The 17309-nt window shown below is 37.0% G+C and overlaps 1 protein-coding gene across 3 annotated transcripts in view; it reads right to left on the bottom strand.

The window, feature by feature from the left end:
- Window positions 1–17309, bottom strand: part of LOC126369615 (phosphatidylinositol 4-kinase beta) — a 63376-nt gene that overhangs the window by 10718 nt on the left and 35349 nt on the right. For all 3 annotated transcript variants that reach the window (XM_050014118.1, XM_050014119.1, XM_050014120.1), the window contains exon 3: window positions 8564–8764. In XM_050014118.1, coding sequence (XP_049870075.1) covers window positions 8564–8764 — 201 coding nt within the window. The remainder of the gene's footprint in view (window positions 1–8563; window positions 8765–17309) is intronic.

Here is a 17309-nt window from a genome sequence, read left to right as displayed (position 1 = left end):
TTATATGCGAATAATATTGAGAATGTCTTACATAACAAACACCCTATAATATACATATACGTCACTGTATCGCACATGCGACTACTCAATCAAACGTAGAAGTATGGAGCGTACTCCACTACGCTACTCCAATGCAATTTAGTAGAGAAACTTCTTTAGGGTAAACATTTTGTACAACCCCTATATTTAAAGTTGGAATCATGTAAACTTTTGTGCAACTGTTATAATGAAAAAATAATCAACAAAATTAAATATTTATAAAAATACAAATAATAATGAGTAGGTAATTAAATTTAAGAAATACATAATAATTTCATGGCAAACATTCACTTTTGAACATAATTACTTAAAAATTACAACAGTCTCTTGAAAAAATAAAACAGTTTTTTTATGTATAATTTATTCCTTCGCGTCGCCGTAACAAGCTACATTATAAATTGGCGAACAGAACCTTTTATTCGTCGCCGTCAATTATTATGAAGGATGAGTTACTTTATTCTCTTAATAAACTCTAGAGACTTAGCATTCATAACAATCTTTGAAATCGCCCCCATTCAGTCTACTTCTGACGACTACTCGTTTGATATCATCGCCAGAAATAAAAGTCCATTTCAGTTTTTTAATCCGGTATTTTTAAATAAGTATTGACTCATATCAAACGTAAGTCGTATATTCTAGATTCGAATATATTAAAATTAATGAGATAGTTACTTTCATTTCGTTTTTATATTTCGCACTTTCAGTTTGAACATATAATTTTATTTATTTAAGGAAAACTTTTACAAAACATTATAAATATAACACATATACGTAGATTATGTAGTACAATAGGCAACCAAGTTTTCACCAAAGAATAATACCTGCTATTGGGTATACAAAGAAAAACAACTCACATACTTAGAGGAAAGAAACCGGAAATTAATGAGAAGCGCATAGTGCTCTAACGTAAAGATTTTATAATATCTAATTTTATCTTATCTTAACGTCTTAACGTCCATGTCTCAACGCTTAGGTACTAATATAGATAGGCAATCTATCCGTTATATTAGGTAAATTCCCACTTATACCCATTTTGATCCTCCCTTTCCAACTATGCAATATACCGGATAAATAATAGACTTATACGTATATTATTGACAGTGTAGTTATAAGTAGTTTTAACATGTACGCCTTTGTTTAAAAGATAAAACTAAAAGAGAAAAAACATAACACATAACAAAATAACCATATCAATATTAGTCAATTATTTAGTTTACTTCTCTCAAAGGCCTCTCTCTTCTTGGAAAAAAAAAGACAAAATATAATAAACCACCTTTATATTCAAATGCAAATTGATATACCAATACCAGTCTATTTTTTTATCGATCAAGGTCTATTAAAGACAATAATGTAAGCGATATCGTAAGTGCTATCGACAACCAAGGTCGACTTGTTCTAAGTCAAATCAGGATTTAAGTGAAACATGAGTGTGTTGACCTCTACTTGCTAATTCGCATCTGAATACTAGGTCATTGCGTTTTACTTTATTTGACAACCACCTCTATTTCATGAAAAGAGACAAATGTGAAGTTGCGTTCTTCTATTCTATTCTTTATTTAAATTTTAAATCGAATTAATTTAAATCGAATTCATTTAAAGTGCAGTTTTTCTTTGGTTATATTTAGGTTTAATTATTTGCTTTATAATAACTGTTTAACTTTAATGTTTAATGTACTTAGTTCTTACTCATGACGATACACCGGATGTTAATAAAATACGAAGCGGGAAATTCCAATTAATAATTAATATTAACACGCAATTAGTGAATTAATGATAACAAAATATGACATAGAAACGAAACGCCGATGAATTTTGAATAATAGGTATAATAACTAGATCTGCATCATACATGAAAACGTCAACAAAATAATCATTAACGTAAATGCGTAACTCTGTTCGTTATCTATTGAAATGAAACTTGACATATAGATAGATAGAAACGCAGTGACTTCTGTCGCGTTTATGGACCATACTTCACTACGCTGCTCCAGTGCAGCTAATGCTTAATGTTTTTATTTTAATAGCACAGAGCCTGATGCTGATAATTGTTTTGTTATAAGTTTAAGTTTTTTGTATTCTTTTTTAGGGATCTGGCTGAAAATCGGCGTCGTATTGCCCCGCATGTGGGTCGATACGACATCAGCCGAGCTAGTACCCTTTTTAGTTTTAAGTCTTACATTTCATATATGTTCAAATTGTAATATTAAGGAGTTAACGTAACGTCTTAAAGCTAAATAAAGATTTTATCTATCTATCACTGACTGTGCTTCTGAGACAGATAAAGTAGAATTTAAAATAAATTAATTTTATTGTCAAATAAAACAATTCGATACAAAATAAAACAAATTGCGAGTGCAAATTACACGGAAGTCTGTGTCGTCATCGACACCGTAGTCAAAACATTGAATCATCTTGGCAAAGGTAGCGGACAGAGTGAATAAAGTGACTTTACGAAGAAACAGACTCATTTTAAACTACAGAATTAGCTACGAAACGTCATGCGTGAATAGATGTATTAAAACATAATAAAAGCAAATATTGTTTATTAACTAACTAAATCTCCAACCCGCAGTGGAGCAGCGTGGTGGAGTATGCTCCAAGACAGCTTACTGGGCTGAAGAAATCTGAATGCCATCGAAACGACAAGAAGAAGAACATGTAAGTAGTAAGTAGAAAGCATGGTATGATTTTAATAGAAATTTGATTCATCATCTCCCTAGCATTATCCCGTGTTTCATAGCATTACCTAACCTGAAGATTTGACAGGTCCGGTTTTTTACAGAAGCGACTGCCTGTCTGACCTTCCAACCCGCGAAGGGAACACCAGCCCAATAAAGGTAAGGTCACATACCTCCGAAAATGCATTTCTCGGGAATGTGGGGTTCTTCGCGATATTTTCCTTCACCGCTGAGCACAACAAAACACAAACCCAATAAAACAAATACACATTTAATTAGATTATGTCAAATAACATGCACACATAAGATCACGCCTAACTCCTGTTAAGGTAGGCAGAGACCATGAAATTCCACTTACTACAATCCTGACACAATACTGTCGCATTTTCCACTTTTATCAAAGTCTCCATCATCCTCGAAGTATATACCAGCAGGTTGTCCTTGATAAAGAAAATTGCGGATTTCTGTGACGGAACTGACACCGGGTCACTGAGCCATAGAATTAAATAGCTAAAGAATTAAATGAAGAAATAGCCTTTTGTTTTGTCCATTTCCACTTGAATGAATGTTTCGGTGTTTCTTTAGGTTTAATGGTATTTCCAATAAATAAGCTTAGCTTTTTATGGTGACAAAAGGTCAAGGTAACTTGAAAATAATGTGAAGCAAGAAGAATAATTTCCATATTAAAGAATCGCCAGACCTTTCAAAGAACTAAAACTTTGGGTCATTAAAAGCTGTGCTGGATGAGTATGCCAAGTTTTTCGTTTGAAGCGCTTTGTGTTTGTTTGAAGTTGTCGGGTTTTAAGTTTTTGTTTTTGAGGTAAACGTGTTTTACAACCCCAACAAACGATCCTTAAGTAAGAAGTAGGTACCTATAAAGTCTACGTTCGGTTCCAGTCTGGACACTTGGTACATAAATCTCGTTCTTACCGAGTGAGACAGAATCACGTGCGCTCCCTCACTCCTTAAGGCTTACGGCCATTTAGACTAAAGTGAGACTCAGTGTGAAGTGAATCTAGCTCGGTGCCGAATAGGTGCGGGGCGGAGTGTCCGTTCTATATGTAGTATATTCTTTATTACATGCTTGTGTGTAAAAGGTTTTGTCTTATCCCTGATAAGACCAATAATTTTACCTGTACAGGTAAACTTATGATACCTATATCAGGGATATTTATTTTCATTTTGGTTGATTTATAATAAAGAAGACATTATATAAATCTAAAATAACACACAAATAAAACAGAACCATGTACTTTCCTGTCCAGACTGCAGTATGGTGGACGGAAACTGCAATAACATACAGACAGACACTTGATAATACTTAACGTGACGCATCAGTTCAACAACACGTATTTGAATGAAATGCTTTGTTCAGACATGAGATAAAAAGTGATCGCAATGAAATTCAGAACAAAATATCATTATAGGTTATCATGAAAAAAAAAAATGTTTATCATCTTTTAAAACAAAAAATAAAATGTGTTGGAATCGTTTTCTTTCGAATCGTTTTCTAATTTAAATTATAATGGCCCCGATTCCTGCAGACACCGCCTAATTTTATTTTAAGTTATATCCGTCATTTTCATATCCGTCGAAAAGGAAAGGGACGGATGATTCACCGCTCTTAATTTTAGGAAGAATGAGTAAATGAATGAATAACCCGGGCGAATCAAAAGGTACGTCGCTGGTATGCAATCCGTTTGACGTGCTGTCTACTTAACTGTGTCGGGTTATTGACTGATGTAAAATTTTTAGACGGTTGGTTTAGATTTGTGCTTAAAATTGACGTGTGTTCCATAAATTTTATGCTTGTCGATCACCCGTCCCTTTCCTTTTCGGTGGATAAGAAAATGACAGATATAACTTAAAATAAAATTAGATGGTATTTACAGGAATTAGCACCAATGTATACCTAAATGTGTCTAACTTGTATATAAATACGTAGTCTAGCATTTGGCGGTGACAAACATCGTGGTGTTATGGGTTCGAATCCCAGTACGGGCTCTAACCACTGAATTCGACTATGATGTATGAGTTTGAATTATAATCATTTTATATCACGTGTCTTCCAAATTTGTGCCCGGTCAAATATACACTATACACCTTTGGCTACCCCTCCGGGGGTACAAGCGTGAAACATATTGTTTCCCTTAAAGTGCAACCACACTATGACCTCAACTTATGAAATGATTCAAGAAGTCCTAGGGTTATGTTATTTTTATGAAGGTTTTCCTTTTCTAGCTAAAATAGAATATTATTCATTGCTAGTGACATAATAGTAGGTAAAACTAATGCCTTTTAATGTGTCATTATGTTTAGATGTATTTTCAATGTAATAATTAAGAAATCAATTGCCCACTTATAACGGAGATACGTAACACGGCACGGTCACCCTCATTACTTATCACGTTGATCTAACAGAAAGCTCCGTGATGATCCGTGCTTCGGAAGGCACGTTAAGCCGTTGGCCCCGGTTACTATTTACTGTTGAAAGTGAGTAATCGTTACATGAGCCATGTCAGGGGCCTTTAGCGGCTCAATCATAACCCTAACACCAGGGATGATGAGGTTGGTATTCACCACACAACCTACACAATAAGAAGAGAAGAACAGAAAGCTCGGTGAAATGTAGTACTTAGTTCAGCTTGCGATGGATGTACCTCTGACTACCCCAATTGGGATATAGTCGTGAGCTTATGTATAGCCACACCCAGGACACTTCATACAAAACACATCGTTTTACACAGACAACACACAATTGACATTATCGTACACGCGCATCTGTGTGTGTGACATCTGACGCCCATACGATTGAAAACTAAAGTAAGACCGGGGGGTGAGGTAAACCTAGCTCAGCCGCTGGTGGGGAATGGAAAGTTGCCGTTCTATACGTAGTATTATTCCTTATTTTATGGTGTAGCGTAGATTTGTCTCCTAAGTCGAAGAGTCAGACCTTGGTAAAACCTACTTACCTTAGTGTGGTTTATTGAACACTGCTCCAAAAATACTTTCACATTTATAAATCAACAATAAATAATCAATTAGAGAAACTAATATAATATAGAGCTAGTATAGGTTTCTAAAATACGACAGTTTAATTCAATTACCGTGTTTCTGGTAATATTTAGTTTCAGTGTTGAGCGAGCCTAAAACTTTTGCTAAACTAGTCACTAATACTAGGCACTTAACGTTCGAGATTTATAAGGCACAGAGTACACTAGATTTTATGAAATTTGTGATACATACTTTAATACTATTAACCATTACAATAGATCTACACATTACAGATATTTATGACTGTACGTAACGCTTTGCAGAATACATTAATAATATAAAGTAAAATGGCAACACGCGTATATGATACGATATTATATATAATGCCGACTCAACGGACTTTGATCAATGGATCTTGTCATAGTTGTCTACATGAGTAATTAATTATGTACCTATACATGTATGTACCAGCTTTTACAGTGCTTGGGACAATTTAGGTATTGGGGGGGGGGGGGGTGTGTGTGTTTAAGATGGTCACATCAACGCAATTCATCTAAGAAAGCAATATTGCTATTTGACATTTAATTTGTTTGCATTTCGCACTTACGTTTAATGTCGAATTGCTTTCTTAGATGAATTGCTTCGATGTGGCCATTTTTACCCCCCAGCTCTTTAAATAAATGGTATTTAACTACATCCCTATATTAAATGTAATATATTATATAAAAATGAGGAGAGATTGTGTATTTTCTAACGTAGGTAATGGATAATTGTTGACAGGCTAGTCCCTTGTCAACATAAGGTTCATCACATCCATCTTAGGATTTCGTATGAACAGTGACTGCAAATTGTCATTGAGTACTTGTGACTCTGTCCATCCCATTAGAGTTTGCGGACGTGAGTTTATACGTGCATGTATGTGTTTTGTGGACGATTAAAAACGCAAATACTATCTAAAATAGTCACAACACGACAGTAGGTATCATGTGGTAGCGGCATCCGATTTCTAATATCCGGAACTCAGATAAATGTTTATGATTTCTGCTACAATTACTATAACCTTGTGTTTAATGATACGAATACTTAACGATTTATTTACAACTGAGCTTTACCTATCGGAATTACCATTTGTGTAAAGGTTTTCGTAGAAACGTTCAAGCGTCTTTAGGTAAGCGTCTTAAGGTACATTTCCGTTTGAATCAGTAATAGGGAATCCCGGTGAACTATCGAATTTGCTATATAATTATTTATATTAACACAAATTTGTGTTAATGACCTGTTTTTTTAAAGGTTCACGGTTAATGCACTGAATTCGACATGAGTTTGAATTCATGTTTAGATAATTGATGTCACATGGTTTCCAAAATTTGTGCCCGATTAATAGTAATAAGATCGTCCCCTATTACACGGAACTTAAACGTAGCTAGCGAGGGGTGGTTGTAGGTATCTATACACCTCTGCTTACCCCTTCGGGGATACAGGCGTGATGTTCGTTTGCTTGTTTTCAAGGATATGTAGCGTTCAAACCTTCTGAATAGAGATAAATAATCTATATGGCTAACGTGAAATTATTTACATAAGTGTTAGCAATATAGCCGCAGGATTTGAACTTCAGTATAATTTTTTAGGTTCTATTATGTATTTTTAGACAAAGGTGTTTTGTTGCCTGATAAATAATTAAAACAAGAATTTGTGCGAGACACGAGCGGCGCGTACGCAGGTACAGAATCCCAAGTCGTGTAATGTAATGTCGGTGTTTCGAGCGAGAACCGTGTTTGACACATGCGCGCGCACGTGATCGTGAACGGTAAGAGACATACTGACAGTTTCTCCCTCTAATAAGCCATGCTGATTTAAGTAGGTAAACTATTGTAACGATAAGATAAGATAAAGTATACAGCAATAAAAAAACTAAATAAGAAAACTTTGTTGGAATTGCTCAAATAAGTTATGTTAGATTTCTATTATTATTATGCTCAAAATACTAGCGTCTGAACTAGCATAATAAAAAAGTAAAGAATGATAGTCTATGAGTTTAAAAGAAATAAATAATTCTCACTTCCGTTCTAACAGCCAAATACGTTAGTTTTTATTTCACATACAATTAATCCAAATAATAATTATAATACTTTCTATGTCTATCCCAACGTAACAAGAGCCAGTGGTTGCCAGGCCTTCGTTCTTATAAAAGCTGAAAGATACTTTGCGCATAGCACACAGGTAGCAACGATCAGCAACCAAGAAGTTTAGAACATTGTATCTTAGACAGGAACAGGGCGTTTAAACATGCCGCATCTTAAAAAACAATTGCTTTTTGGATGAATTTCTTCAATGCGGCCTTTATAATCCCTCAGTTCTAATAAACATCTCTATGTATATTGTAGGAAGGCGGAGACAACCGCAGCTCCTAAAGAATCCAACAGGCAAAAATAACCTGCTTGGTAGGGCGCCGCTCACGAACGCACTACTGATTTGATTTTTTTGTCTATTCTCAGAATGAATTCACAAGAGTGACCTCATATGAATAGGCTAATTTCTAGCTAGTCACATCAGTTACTTTTCCTAAACGTCAAAACACGAATTTACTAAAGAATATGTATGAAAAAGCACATTGTGACGTCATAGAAAAACGTGACAAAATGTCGGACTTATTATTACGTTTTATAATAAGTTAAAAAAATCTTTATTTAGTAATCAGAATTTCATAATTTATCTTGAACCTAGTACACGACCCAATTATGTTATACTTCATATATCTGTTGACTTATAATACTACTTATATTATACTGCACTATCGCATTGGATTCTCGCCTGTAATGGCAGTGATAAGTTTTTAAATAAATAAATCTTACCTTATCCTTGCTATTAAGCACAGCAGCAGCATGCGGCGGGATCCGGAGCACACAGTGCGGCCGCGAGTGCAGTGGCAGCCACACTCGGGCGGGAAGGTTCAGGTCCAGCGTTGCCAGCTCAGCACGAAGCCGCCCGTTGCGACGCTCCTTGTCTGCAACCCCTGCTAAGCGGCGGCCGATACTCGTGAGTGCTGATAGGAACTGTAAGGGAAAAAACAACAGTTTATTTCACAGTATAAATACATCGTCTGCACGGCCTCTGTGGTCCAGTGGTTGAGCGTTGGACTCACGATCCGGAGGCCCCGGGTTCGAATCCCGGTGGGGGCATATCACAAAAGTCACTTTGTGATCCCTAGTTTGGTTAGGACATTACAGGCTGATCACCTGATTGTCCGAAAGTAAGATGATCCGTGCTTCGGAAGGCACGATAAGCCGTTGGAACCGGTCACTATTTACTGATGTAGGTGAGTGATCGTTACATGAGCCATGTCAGGGGCCTTTGGCAGCTTAATTATAACCCTGACACCAGGGTTGATGAAGTTGGTATTCTACCTCACAACCCACACGATAAGAAGAGTATAAATACATAAACACTGGGTAACCGAGTGAGAGGCCCCAGCACTTCCCACTTGTCTGGTTTATTAGTGCAATACGAGGCGAAAGGCAATAAGTAATCACAAACTTAGGGAAATTGGCGAATTAGTGAAACGGACGAGTAGTGTACAGAGCAACACAGCCCTTGCTGCTCTATAAACCTGAACCATAAATAGACCATTTGTTGGAGTGGAGTACTCCCTAATGCTCATTTTAGACACGGTAAGAACCGCGCAGCACAGAGTATTAAACTTAACGCACATATCTTCGCTGATGTCGCTAACTGAATTTTTTTGGCGAATCCGATTGTCAAAAAGACACAAATTATTTTAGCAAAATATTGCAGATAAGTCAATTTGCAAAATCAGCCACGATATTATAGCTCAATGCACGCAGAGATGCCTGGCTGATCCTGAACAGAGGCTTAATCGACTTTTAGAATATCCCCGGGAAGACGCAGCTGAATACATTATAAATATGTTTCTTATCAACTCCCAGTCCAGGAGCATTTTGTTTCAGTAATCCCGACTATTTCTAAACAATTAGATACCTAAGCTTGCGAAGCCGCTACATCCTACAATTATCAGTACCACGATTTATCTTCACGTTTGAACGAGCGTGTACTTCGTTCCGGAGATGCGATAATCGCAATACATTTCAAGTGCATCACGATCAGCGATAAGGCAATTAGTTTTCTTTATTATCGCGTCACGTTATCGATAAACCAACCTTGCTTAAACCTTAAACCTTGCTTGGAGAACGGAAGGTAAATAAAATACGGTTCCGCTTTAAAGTTTTAACTAATGATAACGTAATATTTCTTCTTCTTTTTTCTAATCCTTTTATACCCTGTTGATATATAGGGCTCGAGTAACAGGTTTTCACTCCTCGCGATCTTTTGCAGCCTCTGTAGCTTGCTCCCATGACATGCTGAGTTTTCAACTCTCGGTCAAGCGACCGTCGCCAGGTCTCTTTTACCCCCTTTTTTAAATGTAATATTTACATCATACATAGAGGAGCTCGGTGGCGCAGCGGTTAACGCGCTCGGTCTGCGATTGTTGAAGTTAAGCAACTTACGCAAAGGCCGGTCATAGGATGGGTGACCACAAAAATAAAGTTTTCATCTCGAGCTCCTCCGTGCTTCGGAAGGCACGTTAAGCCGTTGGTCCCGGCTGCATTAGCAGTCGTTAATAACCACCAATCCGCACTGGGCCCGCGTGGTGGTTTAAGGCCCGATCTCCCTATCCATCCATAGGGAAGGCCCGTGCCCCAGCAGTGGCGACGTTAATGGGCTGGTGATGATGATTTACATCATACAAATATTCGTGAGTCTATGATGAGAGTGGAAGAAACGAAAGTGGTGTGTCAGGATCGTAGTAAGTGGAATTCCATGGTCTCTCTACCTCAACGGGAAATAGGTGTATGCATTCGTGACTCACAACTGTAATATCATTCGGGTTGGTCAAAGCCATACGAAGTATTGAGTAAAGGTAAACGCACATGTCGAGCCGCATATCATTGCAATTAATTATCATTATCACCTTCTATTACGAACTATGAACCATTGCAAACTGTGAGCGTATTTTATGCGCTACACCTTATTCTTCTTATCGTGTGAGTTGTGAGGTGGAATACCAGCCTCTTCAACCCTGGTGTCAAGGTTATGATTGAGCCGCGATTACTTGCTTACATCAATAAATAGTAACCGGGAACAACGGCTTAACCCTTCCGAAGCACGGATCACACACATCTTACTTTCGGACAATCAGGTGATCAGCCTGTAATATCCTGGCCAAACTAAGAATCACAAAGTGGTTTTTGTGATATGTCTCCACCGAGATTCGAACCCGGGGCCTTCGGATCGTGAGTCCAACGCTCAATCACTGGACCACAGAGGCCGTTGCGCTACACCTAAACAAACAAATAAAAGTACTCATTCCATAGTTCGTCTACGATTTCCTCTTAGCCCACCACAAAATAAGTAGGTAGAGTACGCGCAAAGAGAGAAGTCCCGCGGATTTTAATGGAACTAATTCAAATTCAAAAATATATATTTATTCAGTAGGTAACATAGTCACACTTTGAATCGCCAATTTTTACATAACGAACGTCGCATCCGCCTGAAACTACTGCAGCTTCTCACAACCTGTAGGTATAGCCGGGGAAAAGAAGCTGCATGAAAATCCTCGGCACAGGGCCCTAGACGTTCTTTTTAAAAAAATAAACATAAAAATTGTTATACAATTGAGTAGCCGGGGAAAAGAAGCTGCAATAAAAACCTCGGCACAGGGCCCTAGACGTTCTTTAAAAAAAAATAAACATAAAATATTGTTTATACAATTGAGTAATTTTGTTGCCTAATATCAAATTGACGAATTATCGAATTGACAAGACATGATAAGTCTATGCGGATACTTCAACACTAGCCGTGGTCGCTGGATTTCTTTCATGGCACGGGTTTTTTTTCTAAACCATAGAAAAGTACCAAAGTAGTGTAGAATAGAAACATTCCCGCGGATTCTGTTTACGATCGTTTGTTTATGTCCGCCAGCTTTCATTTACTAGTGCTCAGTATACGCGGCTAAAGTTTTCTATGTAAGTCAGTTTGCCGTGCATGAACTGTGGCCTGCTTTGTTTAGACAAGATAAACTTTAGAAAGCATTAATGTAGATATTAAAAGCAGAGAAGTATATTAGATGTTGCCGTATACTTTGATAAATACAGGAAAAGACGATGAATTAGAATTCTACAAAGTTGCTAAAATTACGAGTAAATAGATAGTTACTATTTCAACTTTTTTAATTTATAAATAGTATAAGATATCGAGATTCTTTTATGACTTTTTGATTTACTCATACATTTACACAAAGATAAAATCACGCTTATTTCCCAGCGAAGTTAGAAGAGAGTATCGAGTAGGGTAGTTTCCAACTAGTCAAATCAGTTACTTTTTATTAAAAGGCAAAACTCGAAATTATTTTAGAATTGTGACGTCCGCGTCATAGAAAAACGTGATAAAATGTCGGACTTATTATTACGATTTTCTTGAATAAAATTCAAAAATAAGTTAAATAGAAAATAAATGTGTTTCGTTAATTTTAGATCTGTCTTTATTTAGTAATCAGAATTTCATAATTTATATTGACCCTAGTACGCGACTAAATTCCATTGGCTTCTATGCTAACATACTTCGCTTGCTTCCAACAACAACTTGTTTTTTTTTATTTATTATATTATCATTTATTGCCGTAATTGTAGCGGTAGGTATCAATATATATATATATCGATTGCTCTTATTGAGAACTATGTGATGACGCATTACATTGACATTCCCGTGTACACATTTAATCAACTATTGTTTTTTCAATCATTAATACTACGCACATGTTAGTACAAATGTACTTAACCACGCCCGTGTCCACCATTATAGCAGAGTCACGAATCGTAAAATACATGATTGTTTATTTTATTATATTACTTAGGTATCTGCCCACACGATAGGTATACTTAGCGGGTTTTTAGCTCGGTTAGTAGCTCAAATCGCCTACTAGGCTTAGGTGGAGATGGGCAGGACACTTGGCAAGACGGGAAGACAACATGGACTAAGGCTGTTACTGAATGGTGGCCAAGGGATGGTGTGCGATGTCGAGGCAGACCACCAGCCCGGTGGTCGGATGACATTGTGAAATATGCCGGAAAGCAATGAATGAGACTTGCACAGGACCGAAAAGGATGGCGTGAAAGAGAGGAGGTCTATGCCCAGCAGTGGGTGGATACTGGCTGAGTAGATAGATATATATAGAGCTCGATGAAGCGTAGGTGAAGTACCCACTTAGTTCACCTTGCGCTGAACGTAGCTCTGACTACCTCAATTGCGATTATTCGTGACCTTATCTCATGCTGTGGTTTTCCTTAGAAATGTTTTAGTATTAATGTTTATAAATGTCTCTTTTGATGTGCCATATCAAAGATCTGTTACCTTCACTCTGGGAGCTTAGCGTATTTATTTGCCTATCTTTTTAATACCTATATTCCCGTATGAAAGGGTGTTTTTATATTTAGTATTGAGTCTAAACATGGTAACGAATATAGAATAGAACTAAATTACTCAGTTGAAATTAGTTTTTAATCATAATTACCCTCTTAATTATCAACTTTCGTTTTTTTTAAATTAACCCGGCATTATTTATTCCGGAAGAGTCAAAATTAATTTAATATTAGTTACACAATTCTTAAGGTAGCTCTATTTATTTCTTGCACATATTATTATGATAAATGAAGGATGGTATTACTTTTAGAGCTCTCAAACTAATCTTATGCTATGTACGCCCAGAATCGGCACCAATTTGTAGATAGTTAAAATAGATATACATTAAGAAATTAAACTAGCCCGAGTCCATTAAACTGGCGCCAGACATTGATAACTATTAGGCCTGTTGGCTTCTGCACACTTCTTTGTATTTATTAACTTTGTAATTGTTGACCGATCAGCTCAATGGATAAAAATTGTTCGAATCCCGACTGACCTTTGGTAAATTCTCGGCTTTGCTTAATTTGAAGAAAAGTTATGGAATTATTAAGGAGAGATACAGACAGGGGTAAAGATCAATTTCTTTATTAAAGAAAGACTTTTACATTTTTCCTCACCTTATGGTTGTCTGGAAGAAATCGCTTTAAGCGATAAGGCCTCCATGTACCTAGTTAAAAGTCTTTTTGTAGTTATTTCTTTTTATTTTGGTGCAATAAAGTACATTTGTATTGTATTGTAATGATATGTCCCACAGCTGGGCACAGGCCATCCCGAATCGATTGATGATGTACAGCAGTAGTGGAGTAAGCGTCCTTAGATACTCTAAATCCCTGCTTCTGAGGGCTCGCTAAGCAGTTTAACCCGGCTGCTATGTAGTTAGCAAGTATGCAGTCGTTATAAGAGCCACGTGAGGCCTTTATGTCGGCTCAATAGTAACCCTGACACCAGAGTTGATGAGGTCGGTCCAAGATCTCACAATGAACACGAGAGAAGAATTCCAGCGAAGTAGTAAACGTCATCTGAGGCACGCATACCATCATCATAGCATCACGCCTATAGCCCAAAAGGGGTAGAGGCATACAATAACTCACGAACAATTTCGTTTATTGTTCAGCAATAAAGAGTTATTGTATTATTAATTTGAATCATGTAGGATCTAGATCAAACTCGGTTTAGCTTGGTGGTTAACTACAGAGCTCTTTTATTGAGATTCCGAACCTGGAAAGGAAATACGGAACCCTTACAGGATAACTTTGTTATAGAAGGAAAGGCCATTTTGCGTGAAAATGCTGAAGTTTTCTTTGTAGTATTAACTTCATGTTCCGAGAATCATTATATATAATGATGACAAAACATACCTACTAGCAATGCAGTCAAGTTCCTTATGAACAGGTGCAAGATATTTAATTCATAGAAGCGGTTAACCTTGCAACTGAAAAGTCTAGAAAGGTATAAGTATAAGCGAGTATATCATCATCACCAGCCCATTAACGTCCCCACTGCTGGGGCACGGGCCTTCCCTATGGATGGATAGGGAGATCGGGCCTTAAACCACCACGCGGGCCCAGTGCGGATTGGTGGTTATTAACGACTGCTAATGCAGCCGGGACCAACGGCTTAACGTGCCTTCCGAAGCACGGAGGAGTTCGAGATGAAAACTTTTTTTTTTGTGGTCACCCATTCTATGACCGGCCTTTGCGAAAGTTGCTTAACTTCAACAATCGCAGACCGAGCGCGTTAACCGCTGCGCCACCGAGCTCCTCCGAGAAGCGAGGATATGTCACGAATTAACCATTACTGCGTATGGTAAAAATGTTACTGCTATGACATCAGTCCATATAACTGCAGTTAAAATTATAATATAGAATTATGTAAAGCATATTCCCACGGAATTTCGTAACTAAGTTGGACGAAAATTATTTTAACTATAAGACTATAACTACGGATATTCTTAGGTAATCGAGTGTTATTCTTTACCACGCTTATAACTTGTTTTTTTTTTATTGTTCAGACAGTGTTGTCAGTGTCTGGATTTTGATTTGACCTATTGTATACAGGGTGTTAGTGAAATCGTAACGAAAACTTTGAGGGATGATTCAGGCCATGATTCTGAGTTGATATCAAGTGGAATTTTCCGTCGCAAAAGTATGGCACGGAAAATAATTTAAATAAGCTCTAAAATTCTCATGACTTCTCCGACAGGAAATTCCACTTGATATCGAATCAGAATCATGGTCTGAATCATCCCCTTCAGTATTCGTTACAGTGTCACTAACACCCATACCTACTTGTATGGCTACTGTATGTACTAGTATGGGGTGTAAGTGACATCGTAACGAATACTGAGAGGGATGATTCAGCTGATTATTCTGAGTTAATATCAAGTGGAATTTTCCATCGCAAAAGTATAGAATTGAAAATAATTTAAAAAAACAAAAAAAATAACATGAATTTTGCGACGGAAAATTCCACTTGATATTAACTCAGAATCATGGTCTGAGTCATCCCTCTGAGTATTTGTTACGATGTCACTAACACCCTGTATTTTCTGTACTTTTCATTATTAACGAATTGATTGTCCGAAATTTACTATACCATGATTTAGTGTACATATTCCCTTCTCTTTAATGAACTCCATTCTGTATATAAAATAAAATTACTAAGTATATTTTGTACATCTTGATTAGCTAATAAATTAATGCATAAGTAAATTAAAAAAATATGTAAATAAAAGTTTAAAAACGAAACAACTCGCTCATAAAGTGATATTTTAATACTTACGTGCGCGTAAATAAATAAAAAGATAATTAAATACAGTAAATATTGTGTCTTTCTATATATTTTGCTATTATGTAAATATGTATAAAGGTTAGTCGTAGATACGACAAAATTAGGCACTCAATAGGTACATCTCCTTTTCTTCATATCTTATCGTATCAGTATATGTATTTTTACCAGATTTACTTTGTACTATATTGAGTTTTATACTATAATTATGTGATTTACCTACGTAGAAGTTATAAGGCAACAAACCGAACATTTTAAACCGAAAATAATTATGGACCAAATTTTTAATACTACAAAACAGTCCAAGTCGTCACGCCATATCTTTCGAGGTCTACCACGACGTCTGTACCCGTCATGAGGCACCCAATGCGTGACTATCCGTGCCCACCGCTCAGGGTGCATGCGACAAACATGTCCGGGCCAATTTCATTTGAGTCTGGCGGCTTTTCATCCCACATCAGCCGGAGGGACTGGCCGGAGTACGCACAGGACCGCGAAAAATGGAAAGAGGAAGGGGAGGCCTTTGCCCAGCAGTGGGATCTTGTAGGCTAGATTAGACAAAATAGTAAATGTATTTTTTCTTCAAATATATATATACAAGAAACAGATAAGACATAGCTACAAAGTTAGTACACTTGCAAAATAAAAAGTAATAGTAGTCTTAACACAGTACCACGCGACTATTTTAGTGGCCAAGCCCAGTCATTACGAGGTTGCCTTGATATTACCAGGCAGGGCCGTTTACATTTAGACCCAATTACTTAGTGGTTCAGTGCTTCAAGCTCAATGTACACATAAGCGGGATCAAAGCGTTTAGTGCGGGATGCGGGGGTTGGTGCCGCGCTGTGTTTCAGTTCTTTGTAAAGGAATGTTGAGATAAAGTACTTTCTAACAAGATGGATTAACTTGTCACCGGTGATGTGGCGTTCGAACATATCCCCAAAATGAGAATGTTCCTGTTATTAAAACTCTTTAATAGAAAAGACACTGACTGCTTTTTTTCAAAATGTTCTTTCTACTACTCTGATCTGAACTGGGTAAGAAAGCTCTTTTTAGCTCACTTTGGGAACATTCCTTGGAATGCTCCATCACTGCTTGTCTATCTCAAGACTTTACCTATATCAGAAGTGGCTGCAATTCTGGAAGTTGTTTGTAGATTTTTGTTGATTATTTGTAGCTCTGTGGTAGTTCATTAGGAAATAAAAACTCGAGTAATGCAGAGAGACAAAATCGTAAAATATCGACAGAATCGATCGACCTAATCTCGAAAGATGCATCACTATGCTAATGGACGTCACAAGTGTCACAACACTGGTTTCTGTTCTTTAAAAGATG

This window comes from Pectinophora gossypiella, chromosome 9 (genome assembly GCF_024362695.1).
Source record: "Pectinophora gossypiella chromosome 9, ilPecGoss1.1, whole genome shotgun sequence".
Classification (NCBI taxonomy): Eukaryota; Metazoa; Arthropoda; class Insecta; order Lepidoptera; family Gelechiidae; genus Pectinophora; species Pectinophora gossypiella.
Note: the sequence above shows the minus strand (reverse complement) of the source record. Positions and strands in the feature narration are given on the sequence as shown.